The sequence below is a fragment of the Apteryx mantelli genome, chromosome 23 (assembly GCF_036417845.1).
Source record: "Apteryx mantelli isolate bAptMan1 chromosome 23, bAptMan1.hap1, whole genome shotgun sequence".
In the NCBI taxonomy this organism is placed as follows: domain Eukaryota; kingdom Metazoa; phylum Chordata; class Aves; order Apterygiformes; family Apterygidae; genus Apteryx; species Apteryx mantelli.
In genome coordinates, this window is record NC_090000.1 from 8677127 (window position 1) to 8695192 (window position 18066).

The following is an 18066-nucleotide window of genomic DNA, read 5'->3' on the forward strand; positions in this document are numbered from 1 at the left end:
ACAGTTTCCTTCCCTGGATTTTACAGCTGGAGGCGGCCCGGGGAAGGGAGGGAAGAGGGGACAGGGAGAGGCAGGACCCACAAGGCGGATGCCGTTCCCAGGCTTTCCCCCACCCCACCGGGATCCAGGTGCGGGGAAAAAAGGGAGCAGCTCGAGGAAGAGAAAGACAGCGCCGCGTGCGTTTGCTCCATTTTATTAGGACCGACACATTCATTGTATGTCACAACTTCCACGGATCGATGAGTTTTCAGGGAAAAAAAAAAAAACAACCCAGAAAAAAAAAACCCAAAAAACCCAAAACGCCAGCACCGGCCAGCGAGAAAACGGGGCTTAAGTATATAGCAACATCTCCGAAAAGGCATTAAATGTTGTTTTTTTTCCCTTTTTTTTCCCGGCCCGCGAGCCCTCCCCTCCCACCAACCCCCCCCAAATCCCCTTCCCCGATTCTCACAGCTTTGATTGTATCGATAAAACGCTTCCCGGCTGCCGGGTTCTTCTCCCGGCGGCGAAAAGAGGTTAAACTAGAACTCCCAAAGGAAAAAAAAAAGGAGGAAAAAAAGGAAAGAAAAAAGAAAAAAAAGGAAAAGAAAAAAGGAAAAGAAGAAGGGAAAAGAAAAGAAGGAAAAAAGAAAAGAAGGAAAAGAAAAGGAAAAAAGAAAAAAGGGAAAAGGAAAAAAGGAAAAAAGGGGGAAAAAAAGGAAAAGAAAAGGGGAAAAAGAAAGGTCGGGAATTCTTTTAATGCTTTTAAAAAATAATAAAATAAAACAACAAAAAAAAGCGGATATGGCAACACTACTAGTAAAGTGGAATACATCACGGAAACGAAAGTCTTCGCAGGCAACACTGTTCGGAAACGGGGGGGCGGCGGCGGGGGGGGAAAAAACACTCGGACGGGCGGAAAAAAGTGAAACTCTAAATTATATACAAGAGCGTCTAAAGGGCGGCGTCGAAACACAGTCTCGTGGGACGCGAGTCAGGGTTTAACTTGCCGTTAGCTATTGCTTATTTATTCAGGTCTGTAATAACACTTATATAGAGACGGATGTGTAAAAATGAAACGTCGTGGACGGGGGGGGGATAAACCCCCCCCCCAAAAAGCTTTTTTTTCTGTATGAAACGCAAAGCGTTACGCTCTGTCCCGTGTGGAATGTACCTACAAGTCAGTTCGGTTTTCCGGGCTTTCCCTCGCGGCGCCGCGCCGGGGAAAAGCCGCCCGGTGGCTTGTCCCGCTCGACGACGCCGGCGGCGGTTTTATCCCGCGAATCCGCCCGCGAGCGTCTCGGCGCTCCGGAGCTCCGTTCGCTCGCAAAGTCTCCGCCGCTGCCGCCGCCGCCATGCCGGAGCGCGCGGCGGCGAGACGGAGCGCGGGCAGAAGCCCTCCGTCCGTTCCCGAGGCCGAGCTTCAGTTGTTGAACTTTAAGGGGTAGCCGATGGCTTTTTCCAGGCACTCTACCAACGAGCCGGCCGAAAGAAAATCCCTCTCCACTTCCACAAATTTGATGTAGATGGACTTGGGCGAAACGCCCGGCTCGACGACGCAGTTCTGCGATAAAAACCCGTTGATCCCGACCCACTCTTTGCCGAAGGTTTTGGCGCTCGCCTGGAAATGCAAGAACAGGCACTGCTGCAGTGTCCGCACCTCGGCGATGCCCAGGTAACAGTAGATGATCCGCGCCGCCTCCATCTCCACCCGGATCGAAGGCCGCGGAGACGGCACGTCCGCCTCGCCCGGCGCCTCGGAGCCGCCGTCGGCGCCCCGGAGCTCGGCGAGGGGCGAGCGGGGTTTCTCGTGGCACTCTTCGTAGCCGATGGCGTACAAGCCGGGGCTTTTGGGGATGCCTCCGGGCAATAAATACTGGACCACGTTGCCGCCGGTCGGCTTGGAGTGAGCGATGGGGATCCAGTCGATCTCCATGTGCAGCTCGAGGCACCGGGCTTCGCTGATGGTGATCTCCAGGAATTTGTAGTAGACGTTCTTCCAGTTCATTTTCTGCACGCGGGTCATGATGACCCGACCCTCGGGTTTCTCCGAGTTGAAATATTCCCGGAGCCGTTTGCCGAGCGGCACCTGCGAGCTGATCTCGGCGTAGTGGTAGCGGATGTCCTCCTTCCAGCGCGTGTTGTAGCCGATGCCGAAAATGGCCAGTTTGTTGGAGAGGTGGAGCCTGGAGAAGTCCGTCCAGCTCTGAAACAGCTCCCACTTCAGCTGGACCGACTCCAAGATCTGCATGATGTTCTGCATCACGTCCCGCTTCCTAGAAAACACAAGAAAGAAAGGAAAAAAAAAACACACGGAAAAACCCGACGACGAGGGCAAGGACGAGCCGACGCCGCGCGGGAACGTCGAGGCTCAAAAACACGACCACTAAAATGGGGAAAGCCCCAAAGCATCAAACTTCTCCCCGTGGCCGATGCGTGCGACTTTTTCCGCCCGCTCCTTAAGCTCCGGATGTTTTATTTATATATACATATACATATACATATATATATATATATACACACACGCGCCCGCGGGGAAGAAGTCACATGGAGACGGCGCTCTGAATTTCCACCTGCCGCGCTGACGCTTTCTTAATTCATCTCTTTTTTTATTATTATTTTTAAAAACCCCCAAACTCCCGCCAATCTCCAAATCCTGATAAACCTCCAAGTTCGGCTCCTGCAAAAATTTCTCCGCCGCGGCACCGCGCCGCTTCACCTCCGCCGCTTGAGAGCGATATTTTGCTACGCGGCGCTTGAGCTTCGCCCGCTTTTTTCCCCACCCCATGGAAAATCCCCCCCCCATGTTTGCATTCGTCCTGCTTGAAATGAAAACTAATCCAGAGTTTTCCTTTTATTTTTAAGGCTTTTTTTTGTTTGCGGCCGACGCTCCGATGTTTCCACCCCGTCGTCACCCCAAATACGGAGCAGCCGCGGGAAGAAGCCAAAAAAAAGAGCGAGAAGAGTCAAACCCTCCCTGCTCTTTTTTTTTTTTCTTCCCTATTTTTAAAAGCAAATCCCAGCTGGCAGAGGGACGTTATCCCGGATCAGCGCTTTGCGTTCCGCAGCCGTGGCGTTTTTCCCAGCTGGATACGGTGCCCCGCAGCTGAATTTTACCCGTCAAACCGCGACCTCCAGCTCAGGGCTCCGACCGGCCCTCGGCGTCTCCCTCCCCGCCGAAGCTCGGCGCAAATCCGCGCCTCGTGCGTGTCCGTTTTAACCGGGGGAAATAAGAGTCGGAAGAAATTCCCGTGGCCCCGAGAGCTCCGGATGGAGCTCGGAAGCCGCATGCTGGGAGTGAGCGATGAATTTATAGCGACCTCCTTAGCTGCACCTTCCCGCACCCATTCGGAAAATACTACGTCGTGCTGCTGCTCCCGTGTTTTTCCCCATCGGCCGCTTAGCTCAACTTCATCCGTAAGGATAAATGCGCGAGCACGGCCCGGAGAACGGAGAAACTCCTCCGACAGCTGCCTCGGGGGATACGCCGCCGTCAGATCCCTCTCTCCCGCGCTCGCCGGGGACCACGGGCTCCTGCCGGCTTTTTTTCCCCCCCCACGCGGCAGCTTGACGAACCGCCCGGCCGGCGCCACCGGCTTCGGAAACGGTTTGTTTTCCTGCAAGGAGCGGGATTGCAATGGATTTGAAGGTGAGAAAGCCGGAACGGGACTAAGCAAAGCTCCGGCACGGCGGTGCGCGGGAATCTTCCCCGTTTCCGTAGCCCTGACGCGAAAAGCTACTTTTATCCCCTTCTCCTAAAGCCCCGACGATGCAGAAAACGGGAATAACGCTCACTTAAATCCTTCGCTTTGGATCGCTCGACATATTAAAACGGCGGAGCGTTCCGGTTTCGTCACGGCTTTAAAAAAAACGGGAGCCAAGTCGGAGTTAAGAAGTTCCATGCGGGAGGGGAAAAAGCGCAATTTTCGGCGCGGCGAGAAGCTCCGCACTTTCGCCGGAGCCGCAAAATCGGCTTCGCACCCGCGTGCTTCGCGAAACGCCCAAGTTCAGAGACTCCGGCGTGTTTTAGAGGGAACTGGGGGGGGAAAAAAAAAGGAAAAAAAACAAAAAAAAGGGGGAAAAAACCAACCTGGAAAGGTCTAAGCTACAATTGAGCCACGCACCTACACAGCGGAAATACGGAAGGGAAAATTCAGGTTTGTTTTCAACGCGACTCCCTGAAGGCGCTTCCCCAAGGGGGATTTGTACCGGAAGACTCCCAAGACACCGTTCACGCTGCAAAAACATCTATATTTTCCTCCTCCTCGCGTTACTAAACCGAATTTGCTCCGCGTTTCCCTAAGGAAAGGGCGCTTTCAGGGCTAACCCTGGCGAATCCATCCGAAAGGCGAAAGCGAAGAGCTCGATGAAGCTAGACCGTTATAAAAAAAGCTTATTTTTAAGGGTTTTTTTTCCCTTTCCGCCATTTAATTAGTGCAAAAAGCCCCTCTGTAATATTCCTAACCAAGGATCCTACGTAAACGTATACAGCGCGGATGAATTACTACCCTAGGCAAGCTCCTTTTCCCAGCATAGGAAATACCATATTTTCTTCGGACAATAAATTACGGGGAAGGGAGGATGGAAAAGGCCGTCGCCCCGAAGCGATTCGAGACGGTTCCCGGCATCGCAGCCGGATCTCCGATAACCCCAAGGCTTGGAAAACCCTAAAGATGGGAGGAAAAGCGGCCGCTCCGAATAAATACAACGCGATCCCTCTCATTTTTTCGAAACGCTCTCCATCGGCGACGGCGATTCGCGCGCGCCGTGCCTCCAAAACGCGCGGGTGTTCGCCGGCTTCAGCCGATCCGAAAAGGGCTGCGAGGAAGCTCTGCACTCCCCGAAAATCAATGAATAAATAAAAAAACGCAAGTTTTTGGCAGGTTTTCCCACCCCGGAAGGGAAACGCATGAGCTTTTCGGGCGAATGAACGTAAAGAACGCTTAAATATATATATATATATATAGTTTTTTTTTTTCCAATGTCCAAAGGGGCAACGACCTTCAGGCTGGAAAAATTAGATTACAACTAGATCCCAGAGTCCGGATTCGTCGCACGACGCCCGCGCGCAGCCCTAACGACGCCGACGGGCTTTTTACCAGCGTCTCCAGCCCTCGCGTGGCCGAGTCCCGTTTCGTTTGCCGCGCGACGGAGCCGAGAGGAGCCCGAGGCGCGGAGCTTTCCGGGTGCTCCGAGTTAACCGGAATAACGCGCAAAGCGGATTCAACCGTAGGAACGGTCTCGCGCGGCGTGTTTAAAATCATAAGCAGCAGTTTCAAATATCTTCCCTTCCTGCACGGCATCCCGAGGGAAACGCGTTCCAGGGCGGGGAAAAAAACCCACAATCATAAATTACTTACTGCGTGTCTTCCGAAGATTCCTGTTTTATCTTTAATGTCCTTTTTGTGGTCGGCATTTCATCTGAAAGGTAAAAATCCCAACACATAATTATATTTTAAATACTGTTCCCGGGGTTTCCCCCCACTTTTTTTTTTTTTTTTTTTTTAAAACGCTGGAATTAAAATCAAAAGCTGCTTCCAGAGCCAGACTGCGCCCTCAAATTCGGTCGCACGCACGAGGCAGCTCCTGCTCCCCAATCCTTCCTTACCGGATTTTTTTATTTAGGTTTTTTTTTTGGACACGACGGGGTCAGTTTAAGGATCTGAATCTATCCTTCCAGGCGCAAAACCGTTTGAGGACAGGAGCGCCGTTCCTGCCGTTAAATCAGGAGCGGATTTAATTGCAAAGTATGTTGGGAAGGAAAAAACCACGACGGGAAGGGGAAGGAAAAAACCACGACGGGAAGGGGAAGGAAAAAACCACGACGGGAAGGGGAAGGAAAAAACCACGACGGGAAGGGGAAGGAAAAAACCACGACGGGAAGGGGAAGGAAAAAACCACGACGGGAAGGGGAAGGAAAAAACCACGACGGGAAGGGGAAGGAAAAAACCACGACGGGAAGGGGAAGGAAAAAACCACGACGGGAAGGGGAAGGAAAAAACCACGACGGGAAGGGGAAGGAAAAAACCACGACGGGAAGGGGAAGGAAAAAACCACGACGGGAAGGGGGGAAAAAAAAGACTATTCCGCTTTCAGCAGCGCATTTGAAGAGCGAGCCCCGGAGCGAACGCATCGGCCGCCCGTTTCGATGGGCCGCGCGAAGCGCTTTCCTCGTGACTCCTCCGAGCGCCGGGAACGTCGTCGGGCCGTAAACGCCGAGGGCGCCGGAGAAGGCGGCGGTGGCGGCTTTTGGCAGTGAGCCAGCGGGGTTTTTCCCCCCTTTTTCTCCCCGTTTGTGGCAGATATTCGGCATCGGGTGCGAACGGGGAGGGGGAAAAACCCGGCGGGCGGGCGGGTGCGAGCGAAGCCGAGGGGTTTTCCTTACCCAATTCCTGCTCGCCCGTTTGGTAGCAGTGCAGCTCCTGGCTGTGGTTGCCCCAGTCCTCCTGCGAATATTCCTCCATGGTGCTGCCGTCCGATTCCAGCTCCTGGTACAAGCCGCTGCTGTTGATGAGGACGGGCTGGCAGGGCTGCGAATCCCAGCCGCCCTGGCCGAACACTTGCTCCAGCTGCTCGAAGGTGTAGCTGCTTTTCCTCTTGCCCACGCCGTGCTCCTTCACGCGGCTGTAACACCGGCGGAGGGTCTGCGGAGAAGGGAACAAAATAAAGCGGAGCGTCCGTCATCCGGAGGGAGCCGCGCCGCGGCCCGCGCTCGCTCGCAGACCCGGCTGCTCGAGTTTAAGGGGGTTTTATTGATTATTTTTTAAACTTGACGCCGCTCGGTCTTTGCCGCGAGTTAATCCGCGCCCGCGGCTTTGGCGCGGACGCCTACGAGCCGGACCCGAGGTGCGCGGCGGCCGGGATGGAGGTTCCAGCCGCTCGGTCCTCGTTGCCCACTTCCAAATCCCCAAATTTGCCCTACACCATTAGGGAGTGGGGGGAAAAATAACCAAAACGCCCAACAGATCCCTGATTAGAGATACCAACCAGCCAGGAAAACGCGCACCTACTGCAAGGAGGAGGAAGCAGTGGAGGAGAAGCAGGGAAGAGAGAGAAAGGAGGGAAAGAAGAAGGGAAAAAAAAAAAAGAGAATCCCCGGAAAAGCAGAGACAGTCCAACCTTCCTCGCTCCGGGAAGAAGGCACGAGGTGCAAAACGTATATATACGCCTAAGCTAGTTAGCTAGGAAAAATGTTTATTACTTACATATTTTGCCTTCCTTACTAACTCACTCTGTCTCTTGGGGAGCTGCTGAAATTTAAAAGAGGTCACATCAATAACGCTCCAAAGTCCCGACCTCGCGCATCAATCATCGCGTAGGGAAAATCCCGAGGTGGCTCCGGCTAAGACGCCGTGAAATCGCATTTCAGCCCGGAGCCGCCAATAAAGACGGATGCAAAAACCTGGTCTAGTTTGGGTGATTTTTTTTTTTTTAAACGCGTCCCGGAGCCGGCCGTTGCGCCTAACGTTATCCGACAGCGAGGCAAAGCCCGCGATTTCTGTCTACGTTTCCCCCCTAATCCGAAGCAACGGCCCGTTGGGTTTTTTTTGGGGAAAAAAAGGCCTTTATGCACATCCCTCAATGCGTTTTTAATTCTACCGAATTCCAAGCATCGTCTTTGCAAAGACGACACCGGGGCTCCGGGTTCGTCGCATCCCGACGGTTTGCTAGGAAACACAGCCTTTTCCGTAGGAAGTTTATTTGGCTGCCCGGGTTCTAGCTTTAACAGCAAAGCCACCTCGGGAGTTCAAAAAAAGCGGCGTTAATTTGGGAAGAGCCGGTCCTGGCGCGTTGCTTTCTGGAGGAGGGTCGCAGCTCTTAAAGGATTTATCATATACATATCACGGCAAAAAAAAGAAAAAAAGGAAAAAAAAAAATGCGTGTTTTTCCCCCAAAGGAATCTTAACGTCTCCGGAAAGCTCCAACCTACCTAATGCTCCTCACACACTGGTTTAACAGCATCGGCAGGAAAGGAATAAATTTCTAACCGGTTTTCCGCGTGATATTCAGAGCCCTGGGGGGGGGGCAGAAGCAAAACCGCTAAGCGGCAAGTCAGTTTTACCCTGCTGTTTCAGGAAAAAAAAATATATATATATAAAAAAAAATAGCAACAGGCACAAGAATTATCCGGCGGTACCGATAAATCCGGATGTTAAAAGCAGGCGACAAGAACCCCGCGGGGACGCGGAGCGACGCAGGCGAGCTCTCGTATCGTTCCCCGGCTCTTCTTAAAAGCCGCCCGAGTCGGATTTCCAAATAAGTTGCCCAGCCCCAGATTTTCGCAGCCACCCCGGTTTATCCGAGGGGGTTAAGGGCGTATTTAGGGGCTTCCGACCGCTCCTGTTAGCGGGCGAGCCAAACGAACTGTCCCTAACGTAGTTTTAACGGAAAAACCTACCAGCAGAGACTAGTACAAGGATTAAAAAGGAGCAGGGCAAAAAGGGGGGGGAAAAATTAAGGAAAAATAATATATATGAGGCAAAAAGCCCATGATTTAAACGCATCTCGAACAGGGCACGAATCCTAAATTTACGGTCCTAACGCCGCGCCGCAAAACACGCGAGTGGCCTCATGCAAACCCACCCCGAAAATCTTGCACCGCGGAAGCCGCGGCCGAGCCTCTGCCGGGTCACGGCGCTCGGGGACGCGCCGGCGGCCAACGCGAATCGTCCTTTGCGCCCGAGAACGAAGCCTCGGACGCATCCCGACGTGCCGGGACGCTTCCTGAAGGATCCGGTTCCCAGCCCAAAAGGTCTCCAAGTATAAAACGCGGAAAGCGATGCAAAGGTTTTGAGGAGAGAAGGGTGGTGACGGGGGGGAAGAGAGGCAAGTTGATGACCTGATCGCGATAGGAACCAGATATCCTTGGACGACGACACTTCAAGCAGGCAAAGTCACCCTACAAGACGCAGATGAGGGACGTCAGTCAACGCAGGTCAGACTTAAGTCACGTTAATTAACCGGAGCTAGAACCGACCGAAAAACCACAGCGGATTTTCCACCGTTGCCCATTTCTAAATCACTGTTAAATATATATCAAAAATAAGCTCTGGTCTGAACAGGGATTATTTGCAGAAGCGCTGCAGCCAACGGTACGGGTCAAACTGGACGATCGTAAAGGTGCCTCCACCCTCCCACGCTAAGGATGCTCGGCTCCCGTTAGCGCTCTCAGCTGTCCCGGTGGACATCAAGTCTTCCGCTTTTCCTTCACCGGGACGGCAGAGTTCGGACACACGCAAGCTCCGAGACTCGAGCCTTATTGCGTTAGCAGGAATTCGCGTCTCAAATTAACCCGAGACCCGCAGGGCTTTGCCAAGGTCCCCTACAAACGAAGCTCTCGGGTCTAACAGCGGAGGAAAAGAACAGAAACTCGTTAGAGCTCCTTGCCTCCAGAAGGCCGATCAGCGAAACCCTCTGCCTTGCCCACGTCCACGACGGCCGAGGGCTTCCGGCCCCGTAAAGCGTTTAGATGGGATGAACGCGTCTTAAGGGCAAAGAGCTCTGCTCACAGCGACACGAGAACGAGGTTCAACCTAGTCCAGGCGTGAACCACACCTGGCATTAACCACCCAGGAAGGGCGGGACTGGAGCGACGTCTCCTCGGCGGCAAGTCTTCAGCTATAAATCTTTAATTTGCGTGCCGGCAGGAAGCCTCACCGATATCAGCGGGAACGAAACGGCACAGAAATGCCGCAAATCCTCACGGAGGAACCCCTGGAGCTAGGTAGGCTCTTGCTCACTCGGAGAGATCAGGTTGCCAAAACCAGGGCTAGGAGAAGGCTTCTTTCCCTAGGTGCTGGTGGGTTTTTTTTTTTTGCCCTTGCGTGATGGAGGACAAATTCCGCTTCTAAAACATGTCTGGAATCTCACCCACATTCAACGCGATGAAGCTCTGAAGAATTCAGCCAGCGTTAAGGACTTGCTTTCTTCAGGCTTTGCTTGCTCAACCCTGAAGAGCTCTTCAAGACTACCACGGTTTTCCATACCGCTTGGTCAACGAAGGTCTTCTTCCAAAGATTACTGAAAAACAGCATTTAAAACCCATCCTTACTTACTTGAAAGCAGCGAAGGCTTCGCTTGAGGAGATCGTGTTGCCGTCAGAAATACGCTGTTCCCTAAGTCACGCTCCAGGCTTTGCTCGTCCCCTGTGAAGGGGACAAATATGGTTATGCCACCCATAACGTGGCTTTCAAGAACAGCCCTAAGTACAGCAGTCCAGACCAGAAAGACGAAAAGCGCTCGAACAGGTGAGATCTCAGCTAGGAGCAGGATCAGACAGACCATCGCGGCTTACATCCCTGCTGGTTCTAGCTCTCAAATGAAGCAGCGGAACGAGCCCGGAGGCCTCTCCAGAAGAGAGAGAAGAGCACAAACCCTCCCACCGGTGGCAGGGAAGAAAAGCTCCTCTCCAAAACCAATTTTGGTTGAGCGGAAAAAGCATCAGCGTGGGTGGCACCACATGGGAAACCACTCGGGTAGTCCAGGAAGCTTAAAGTTGACAGGCAACACGATCCTGGAAGCGTATAATCGCCCCTCCTGAGGCTGGGGTCTCCGGAGAAAGGTCCACGCCAAGCGAGTGGTCCGACCTCGCTGCCGTTATGGCATCCGGGAAGTCAGCCGACACTTTGGGAAGCAGCTGGCAGACAGGAGATCAGCACCCGTGCTTCAGCTGCGTGAAGAAAACGTTATCAGCAGAGAGTAAGGTCTACATCCAGACCAATGGGAAAAGCTGGGAATGAAACGCTGGAAGTGACCGAAACTCCCGTCTTCATCAGAAACAACAGGCAAAAGAAGGGACGGCAAGTGGTCGCCCAGATCGTCATCCACTTAGCACCTAAATTTATACATTTCGCAGGATGAAGCGCAGCCTGGGACAGCAATAAAGGCAAATCTACTTCCGGAAAAGCGCTCCAAGCCGTACGCTTTCACGGCAGCTCCGCTTTGCGAAGCGTTTCAGGAGCATCCAGCTCCTTCTAAAAGGAATAAAAGCCACGAGCGACCATTTAACGACTACCGCAGCACTGTCAGGGAAGAGTACCCGGTGGCATCAAAGCAGCCTCTGGAATACCGCTGCCGGCGGGACACCCGAAACGCCGGGCTGCTCTTGCACGTTGGCCGAGGGCAAGCGATAAAAAGGAGGAGGAGGTTTCTAACACCCTTCAAAGCCCTCCGGAGCGGCGGAGGAGCATGTATGGAAAAAACGTAGATTCAACGTTCACCACGGTGATTGTTTCTCAACTTTCGACTTCTGCCGGCTTTGTTACAGCCCCCGATTTTCTTTCTCCGGGTGCTTTTCGCTCGCCCACCTCCGCGGGCCAAGTTCCCCCTCCCTGGTTGGTTACGGATAAGGGATGAACGGTTTTGGGGAGGATGGTTTGCACCCCTGTACTGATATTAGTGAGAGGCCACACGGTTCTCTCCTGTGATGGCCAACCTGCACCCGCGATGGCCAACCTGCACCCACGCAACAAGCAGCAGGTGACCCAAGAGCGCCGGAACGACCACGGGTGGGCGGACCAGGGCACTCTCAACTTGCGATAAGGCCGCAGGAGCTCCTGGGCGGTGGAGACGCTCATCCCGCACGCGCAAAACCTCCCAGATGCAGGAGAGCACGACACCGCTCCGAGCGGATGCAGCTGCTCTCGGGGAGGCTTCGCTCCGCGTGACGTCCCCATCGCCACCGCGCCACCGGAGCTCCACGACACATCCGAGAAGGAGCAAAAACAATAAATAAAACCCTTGTCACGGAAGAGTTTATTTTTTCCGGCCTACAAACATCAACAGAAGGTCGCTCCCACCTACCGAGGCCTGGGAGATTCTCCGGCAAGCTGTTAGCTATCGGAGACGATTCAGAACAGGAACTGCAAGGAACGACCCAGCCTGGAAAACTTACAGTATTTGAATGCTTTAAAGCCCAAGAAAGAGCAAGAATTAACTCGAACGCTGCCCGCGAGTATCTCAGCGGGTGGAGCGACTGGGACAAGGATCCCGGCCTGAGATAAGAGGGGACGAGGTCCCGAATGCAAGGCAAAAGATAAAACGCGCCCGAAAAAGGGAAGGCAAGGCTGTTTTAAAGGCGATTAGCCGCCGGCTAGGCTGCTACTTAAACGCACTCGTACGCCACCGCGTGAAGCCTTCAAATTAAAAGGCGGCTCGGACCCAACGATGAACTTCTGGATCCCACCGCTTGTATTAGGCGGGAGGTCAAAGTAGAGAGCAGCCATCGCCCCTACTGCCACGGCCTCGTTGGCGTGGTTTTTCCTTCTTTAACAACCGCTTCTTGCTAGCGAGCTTTGAAAATAGATTGTTTGCATCCTAAAGCAGCTAAAACCACAGCCACGCTCAAAACGAGCCCCCGTCGCCACCGTTTTACATACGGCTTAAAGCAAGAGAACTCGAAGAGCCGATACGCGAGCGTAAATTTTCACTCCGCCCCGTTTAACGCGGGCTAGCGGCGGCCGCTTCTCCCCTTTGCTCCTCCGCTCTCTACCGTCTTCGAGGTGTATTTTCCTTCTGTGCAATGTAAACTACCTGCTTAGCCCACGGCCGCAAAAAAATCCACGTAGATGAACCCGCCGGAGGCAAGGCCGAGCTTGCTACATTCAGGAATTCGAATATCGAGGCTCACGCCCGGCTAGATCCGCTCTTAAATAAGCGGCTCGGCCCCGGCTACGGAGGGAGGCGAATAACTTCAGCGGCTCCATCACGGGGCCTTTGCCAGAGCGTCCGTCTCAAGCCGTGTTGCCGTTTCGGCCTCATTTAAAGGCCGGGCGAGGATGAAACGGTGACGTATAAGCGTATTACCTGATTTAAAGCAATCTCAGCTTTCGGCCTTCGTTCTAAGGTTAAAAGCGGCTCCGCTTTGCAGCTCCAGGTAGCAGCTAAGCTCCCGCGCTCCAGCCGAAGCGATAACATTGCTAGGCGAAGGGCAAAAAAAAAGAAACGAGAGAGGTGACGGCATGCAAATGCGGAAAGGCTTTTGCAAAATATTCCCTCCTCTGCCTTAAAATTAACAGCGCGGAGGTTAAAACCGAGAGCAAAAGGCCGCCCGCGCCTTGCCGCGGAGGAGCGACCGGTCTCGGGATACACAAACTGCCGCGCCGGGCCGATTCCCCGGCTGTAATTTCCGCCTACGAACGGGCTTCGCCAAAAGTAGCGGAGCCGGATGAGAAGCACGTGTGCTTTAGCAAACTTTTAACGAGCGCCGCGAGAGCACGGTCATAGGAACAGTCGTTATTATATATTATTAAACAAAAAGCGATTAAGGATACAGCTCCCAAGCGCCAGGATGAGGGAGCTACGGAGCAAAAAGCCGCTCCTGGGAACCGCTGGGCGGAAATCGAGATGTTTCAAATCATCCGCGGCTCCCCGAGAATTAAGCTAGCTGAACCGGAGACCTCGGATCAATTAATAATAATAATAAAAAAATCAGGCTCAGGGTCTACTCCTGAAGGAATTAAACTAGGAATAGTCGTCGGAGCTGTTACATGCGAGTCCCTAAATTCGAAACAGACCCTCCGGAGCAGCCAAATCGAAGAGCAGTCTCGTTTCCAGATTGCAGGCCAGCCCCGCTTACGCGCGGAAAAGCGCACGCAGATGTTAAGGGACAGACAAAATCTGAACCGGGACCTTCCTCGACATCCTGTTTGAATTAGGAGCGGACGCGCGTATTGGATACAACCGGAGAACGGGAAAACTTTGTTCTTCAGAGCTGACTTTTCCCTTTTCGACTCATTCCTGACTCACTCTTCGAGGTCCGGCGGAGGCCGGGGAATCCAGGTGCCTTGAAGAAAGCCGATATCTAGTTCCTATCTAAAAGGTTATTTAGAAACGTTGAATCCAATATATCTTCAGCGTGGTTTGGACTTATGACACATCAGTGAATCCTTACGCTGCTGGATCGGCAGCGGCTACCGCAGCTACCTCGGTAATTCCCACAACGAGGTCGAGTCTCGGCTCTGTGGAGACTCCCAGCTTTCAACGAAGGCTCGTTTCACGCCGATTCCCGGCGAAAAACCCGCCGCGAGCCTCAACACTTCGGAAAAAGCTACGTCCGGGCGACTGCGCCCGAGACCCTCGCAACAGCGAGGACGCAGGAGACGCAAAAGCTCGGGCCGGGCGGCGAACGAGAATATTTGGGATGGGCTGCCGCGCCGATGGGAAGCGGACGGAGCGCTTTAAAAATCGAACCTTTTAATCCCGATGCGGAGGCGTACGTTATTTAAAGGAGAGTCGATCCGGGCGGATCGCGCGCTCGTCTAGAAAGGTCTGCAGAGAAATATCCGCCAGATCCGTCGAGATGCTCTCGAAGCTGTTACGACGCGGTAAGCATAAGCCCGCGTTGTCTTTCGCTCCTTCTAAACCGTTTCACGTGTATCATTTCTGCGTTTTTCCTCAAGATCTAGCATTTTATTGACATAGATCTGCTCAAGCTTTTTTTTCCCCTCCCTCAATGGAAAGGGGGCGGAACAGCTTCCCTGCAATAAGCTCATAAATCACCGGGAAGGAGGGATCTTACGGCAGTCACCAAAACGATTTCCCTGGCCTGAGGGCGCGTCTTCAGCAGCCGCAACCGGCTCCAGCTAAAAGTCTTGTCCAAATGCAAACAGTCGGTTCCACGCTGCTCTAAAAGCGAGACTTTTCTCCCTTAAAACCTGCTTGGCACCTTGCAAAATCTTCAGTTTCAAAGCTTGACACAACCGCAGCCAAAACCAGGGCGGTTCATGCTACCAGCGTTGCACAAACTCCCGGAACAACCAGAAACACCAGAGTCTTGGGGACAAGCGAAGCTGCCTCAAGTCATTTTTTTTCCACCGTGCGTCGGACTAGCAAAACCCAAAGCGTACGAGTTTCCCGGAGGAAGAACCGATCAAAGCAACGACACCTCGAGAGGCGCTCGGAAAACGAGCGACTCCAGGAGGTTTTCCGAGGTATCGAGCGCCCGCTTAAAAGCGACGTCCCTTTCCAAAAATATTTCGCCGCCTTTTAAGCGTTCTGGAAAGCGAATCGCCGAGTCGAGCGGCAAATACGCGGAGCCAAAGAGACGACAGAAGAAAATACGTGAAGAAACTGAGACTGAGCTTCCGCCTATAGGAAGGGTTCGCCGGGGTTTCAACCACCTGCTTTATTTCCAGCAACGAAGCGCTGTTCTAATTAACACTGAGCGACGGATCGCGGGACGCTCAGCGAGATATTTAACTGCCGACAAGACGCGCCGCTTTGCAGCGACACGGCGGAAGCCCCTCGCAAGAGGTTATTTCGCGTATTTTGCGAATCCACGAGAGCCTGCGTATATAAACCCGGAAAACCAGAGCCTGGCTCGGTTAGCGCAGCTGGATTTAACGGATGAAAAAGGGTGCAGAGAAGCAAACAGCTTTGCCCAGCTCTAGCAATAACGAGAGATAACAAGACATTACTTTTTTTTTTTAAAAATCAATTGGCATTTTAAGCGACTGCCCGGGAAACCTAATGGGTCATGAAAGGGAAAATAAAAGCCTTGAGGGAACTCGGAGCACTTAATTCGCCCTTCTAAGTTTCATTTACATTTACAAACCGAAACTCGTAGTAATTCCTATTCCCCGGAGCGTCAGCGGCTGCCCGGCGCTCGCCCGCCACCCGCGAGAGCCCTCGCCGTCCCACCAGACAGCTCCTTCACCTCTCCTTAAAAAAAAAAGCAGGACGGGTGGAACAGCTAACTGTTAAAATAAACCCCAAACCCGACCTTTTCCTCCTCCGGCGGGAGCGATGCAATCGGGGAGGCGCAACTCTTTAAAACGCGTCCAGCCGTGCCGTTTAACGCGCTTCAGTTATTAAAGCGGTTTCCGAGACTGCGGCGCGCTCTGCCGTGACCCGGGGGGAGACGTTTTACCCCGTAAGGGCGACTCCGACCCAAAGGATGGAGCTCGGTAAGGCGAAGCCGAATGGCCGCTCATCCCCGCGGCGGTCGGAAAGCCCCCGTTCAGCAGCGGGGGGGGGGGGGGTTTCAGGGAGCTGCCAGCGCCCCCGCGCTCGAGGCCAGAAGATGCTGGAGGACGAGCGAAGGGACCGAGGCAGCTGACGCCGGGAGGTGGTGCCACCGCCCCGCAGGCGGAAAGGTGCCGCCGGTGGCTGCCCGCGTGAGGGGAATGGGACAGCCGAACCCAACGGACGCTCGTCCCGCTCAGGGCTGAAGGATGCTGCTGGTTTGGGGGGGGACCCAAATGGATGAACCCTAAAGACGTAGCACCCAGCACCCTCAAGGACAAACGATGCTCCTGGAGAGCACCCGAGCGAGGGGAACCGGATGGCCAAACCCATGGGACGCAGCACCCGGCACGCTCAGGCCCGGACGATGCTGCTGGCGGCCACCCGTGCGCGAGGACGCGGATGGCTGAGCCCAGGGGACACGGTACACCCACACCCAGGACTGAAGGATGCTGCTGGCGCCTGTTCAGGTACAGGGGACGCAGCTGGCTGAGCCCAGGGGACACGATACACCCACACCCAGGGCGGAAGGATGCTGCTGGTGGCTGCCCATGTGTGGGGGACCTGGATGGTCAAGCCCAGGGGACACGATACACACACACCCAGGGCCAGAAGATGCCACTGGCAGCTGTCCCCGTGAAGGGGACCTGGACAGCTGAGCCCAGGGGACGCAGCACCCCCGCACCCAGGGCCAGAGGATGGTGCTGGCAGCCACCCCCGCAAAGGGGACCTGCCGGGCCGAGCCCAGGGGACGCGATACACCCGCACCCAGGGCTGAGGGATGCCACTAGCAGCTGTCCCCGTGAAGGGGACCGGCCGGGCCGAGCCCAGGGAACACGATGCACCCGCACCCAGGGCTGAGGGATGCTGCTGGCGGCTGCCCACGCGCGGGGGACCAGCCGGGCCGAGCCCACGAAGGGGACGCGGCACCCCCACCCCCGGGGCCGAGGGGCGGCGGGGGCCCGGGGGTACCTTGATGCGCTCGCGGCACTGCGAGGGCGTGCGCTCGTAGCCCAGCTCGGCCAGGGCGCGGGAGACGCGCTCGTACATGGCGGGCCCGGGGGCCTTGCTGCCGAAGACGGTGCCGGCGCCCTCCAGCTGCTGGTAGCGCGCCTCCACCAGCCGCTCGTTGCCCCACACGGCGATGAGCGCGTTGGTCTCCGCCGGCGTCCACGACATGCCGCGGCAGGCGGCGGCAGCGGCGGCGGCGGCGGCGCCGCCCGGCGAGAAGGAGACGGAGGGCGAGGCCCCGCCGCGGCCCCCCGCGCCGCCGCCGCCGCCGCCCCCCAGCCCGGCCGCGCCGGCCGCCGGCCCCGGGCCCGTGCCGAGCGGGGAGGCGCCGCTGGGGGTGGACGGGTCCGAGAGGCTGGGGTTGCCGTCGCTCAGCGCCCCCGGCGAGCCCGGCGACAGCACCTCCATCTTGGGGATCTTCAGCGGCGACTCGGCGGCCGGGAGCTGCGAGGAGCCGCAGGACGCCGCCATATTGGAGCTGCCGGACCGAGCGGGCGGAAGTGACGCGCGGCTCCCCCCGGGAGGGACTTCCGGCAGCCCCGAGGCGCAGGGCAGGGGAGGGGAGGGCCGGGGGGAACCGCGCGCGCGGAGCACGTGCCGCCGCCGGCAGGGGGCGGGGCCGCGGGCCGAGGGCGGGGCCAGGGAGGCGGGGCGGGCGGGGCCACTGGGCCAGAGGGCGGGGGCGGGGGCGAGGGGGGCGTGGCTTTGCGCAAAGGAGGGTGTGGCCGCGCGAAGGTGGGCGTGGCCGGGGTTCGGGGCGGGGGAGGTGGCCCGCTTGAGGGGCGGGGCTGGGCTCGTGGGGGCGTGGCCACGGCCGCGCGGAGGGAGGGGGGCGCTGGGTGGGGGCAGGGGGCCGAGCTCACGGAGCCAAGCCAGCTGAGTGGGCGTGGCTCCGTGGGAGTGGGCGTGGCTCCGTGGGAGTGGGCGTGGCCAGGTCTGGGAGCGGGGGGTGGGCACTGCAGCGCCGGCAGGGACAGGGAGCTTATGGATCCCATAGAGACAAAGACCCCACAGGGACAGAGACCCCACACGGGGACGTGGGCCCGTGACCCCTATAGGGACAGAGATCCCGCGGATCCTATAGGGCCACGGATGCCACAGGGAGAGACTCTG

At 55.8% G+C, this 18066-nt stretch overlaps 1 protein-coding gene across 2 annotated transcripts; it reads right to left on the reverse strand.

Moving 5' to 3' along the window:
- Window positions 1–637: 637 nt before the first annotated feature.
- MSANTD2 (Myb/SANT DNA binding domain containing 2) lies at window positions 638–17424 on the reverse strand. Of its 2 annotated transcripts, XM_067310196.1 has the most exons (5): window positions 16915–17424; window positions 7185–7226; window positions 6365–6623; window positions 5340–5400; window positions 638–2255 (listed from the first exon to the last, which is right to left on the reverse strand). In XM_067310196.1, exons 1-5 carry the CDS (start codon window positions 17422–17424, stop codon window positions 1403–1405), a joined length of 1725 nt encoding a protein of 574 aa, XP_067166297.1. In that variant the 3' UTR covers window positions 638–1402. The 2 variants fall into 2 exon arrangements, with proteins under 2 accessions (XP_067166297.1, XP_067166298.1); XM_067310197.1 differs by lacking the exon at window positions 7185–7226.
- Window positions 17425–18066: the final 642 nt, after the last annotated feature.

Bases quoted from the DNA above. Each gene is read 5' to 3' on its own strand.
- MSANTD2 (XM_067310196.1), bottom strand. From the start codon at position 17,424: ATGGCGGCGTCCTGCGGCTCCTCGCAGCTCCCGGCCGCCGAGTCGCCG. The intron at 7,227-16,914 runs GTACCCCCGGGC...AAATTTCAGCAG, and splicing joins AGTGCCGCGAGCGCATCAAG to CTCCCCAAGAGACAGAGTGA. The intron at 6,624-7,184 runs GTAAGTAATAAA...CCTTCTCCGCAG, and splicing joins TAGTAAGGAAGGCAAAATAT to ACCCTCCGCCGGTGTTACAG.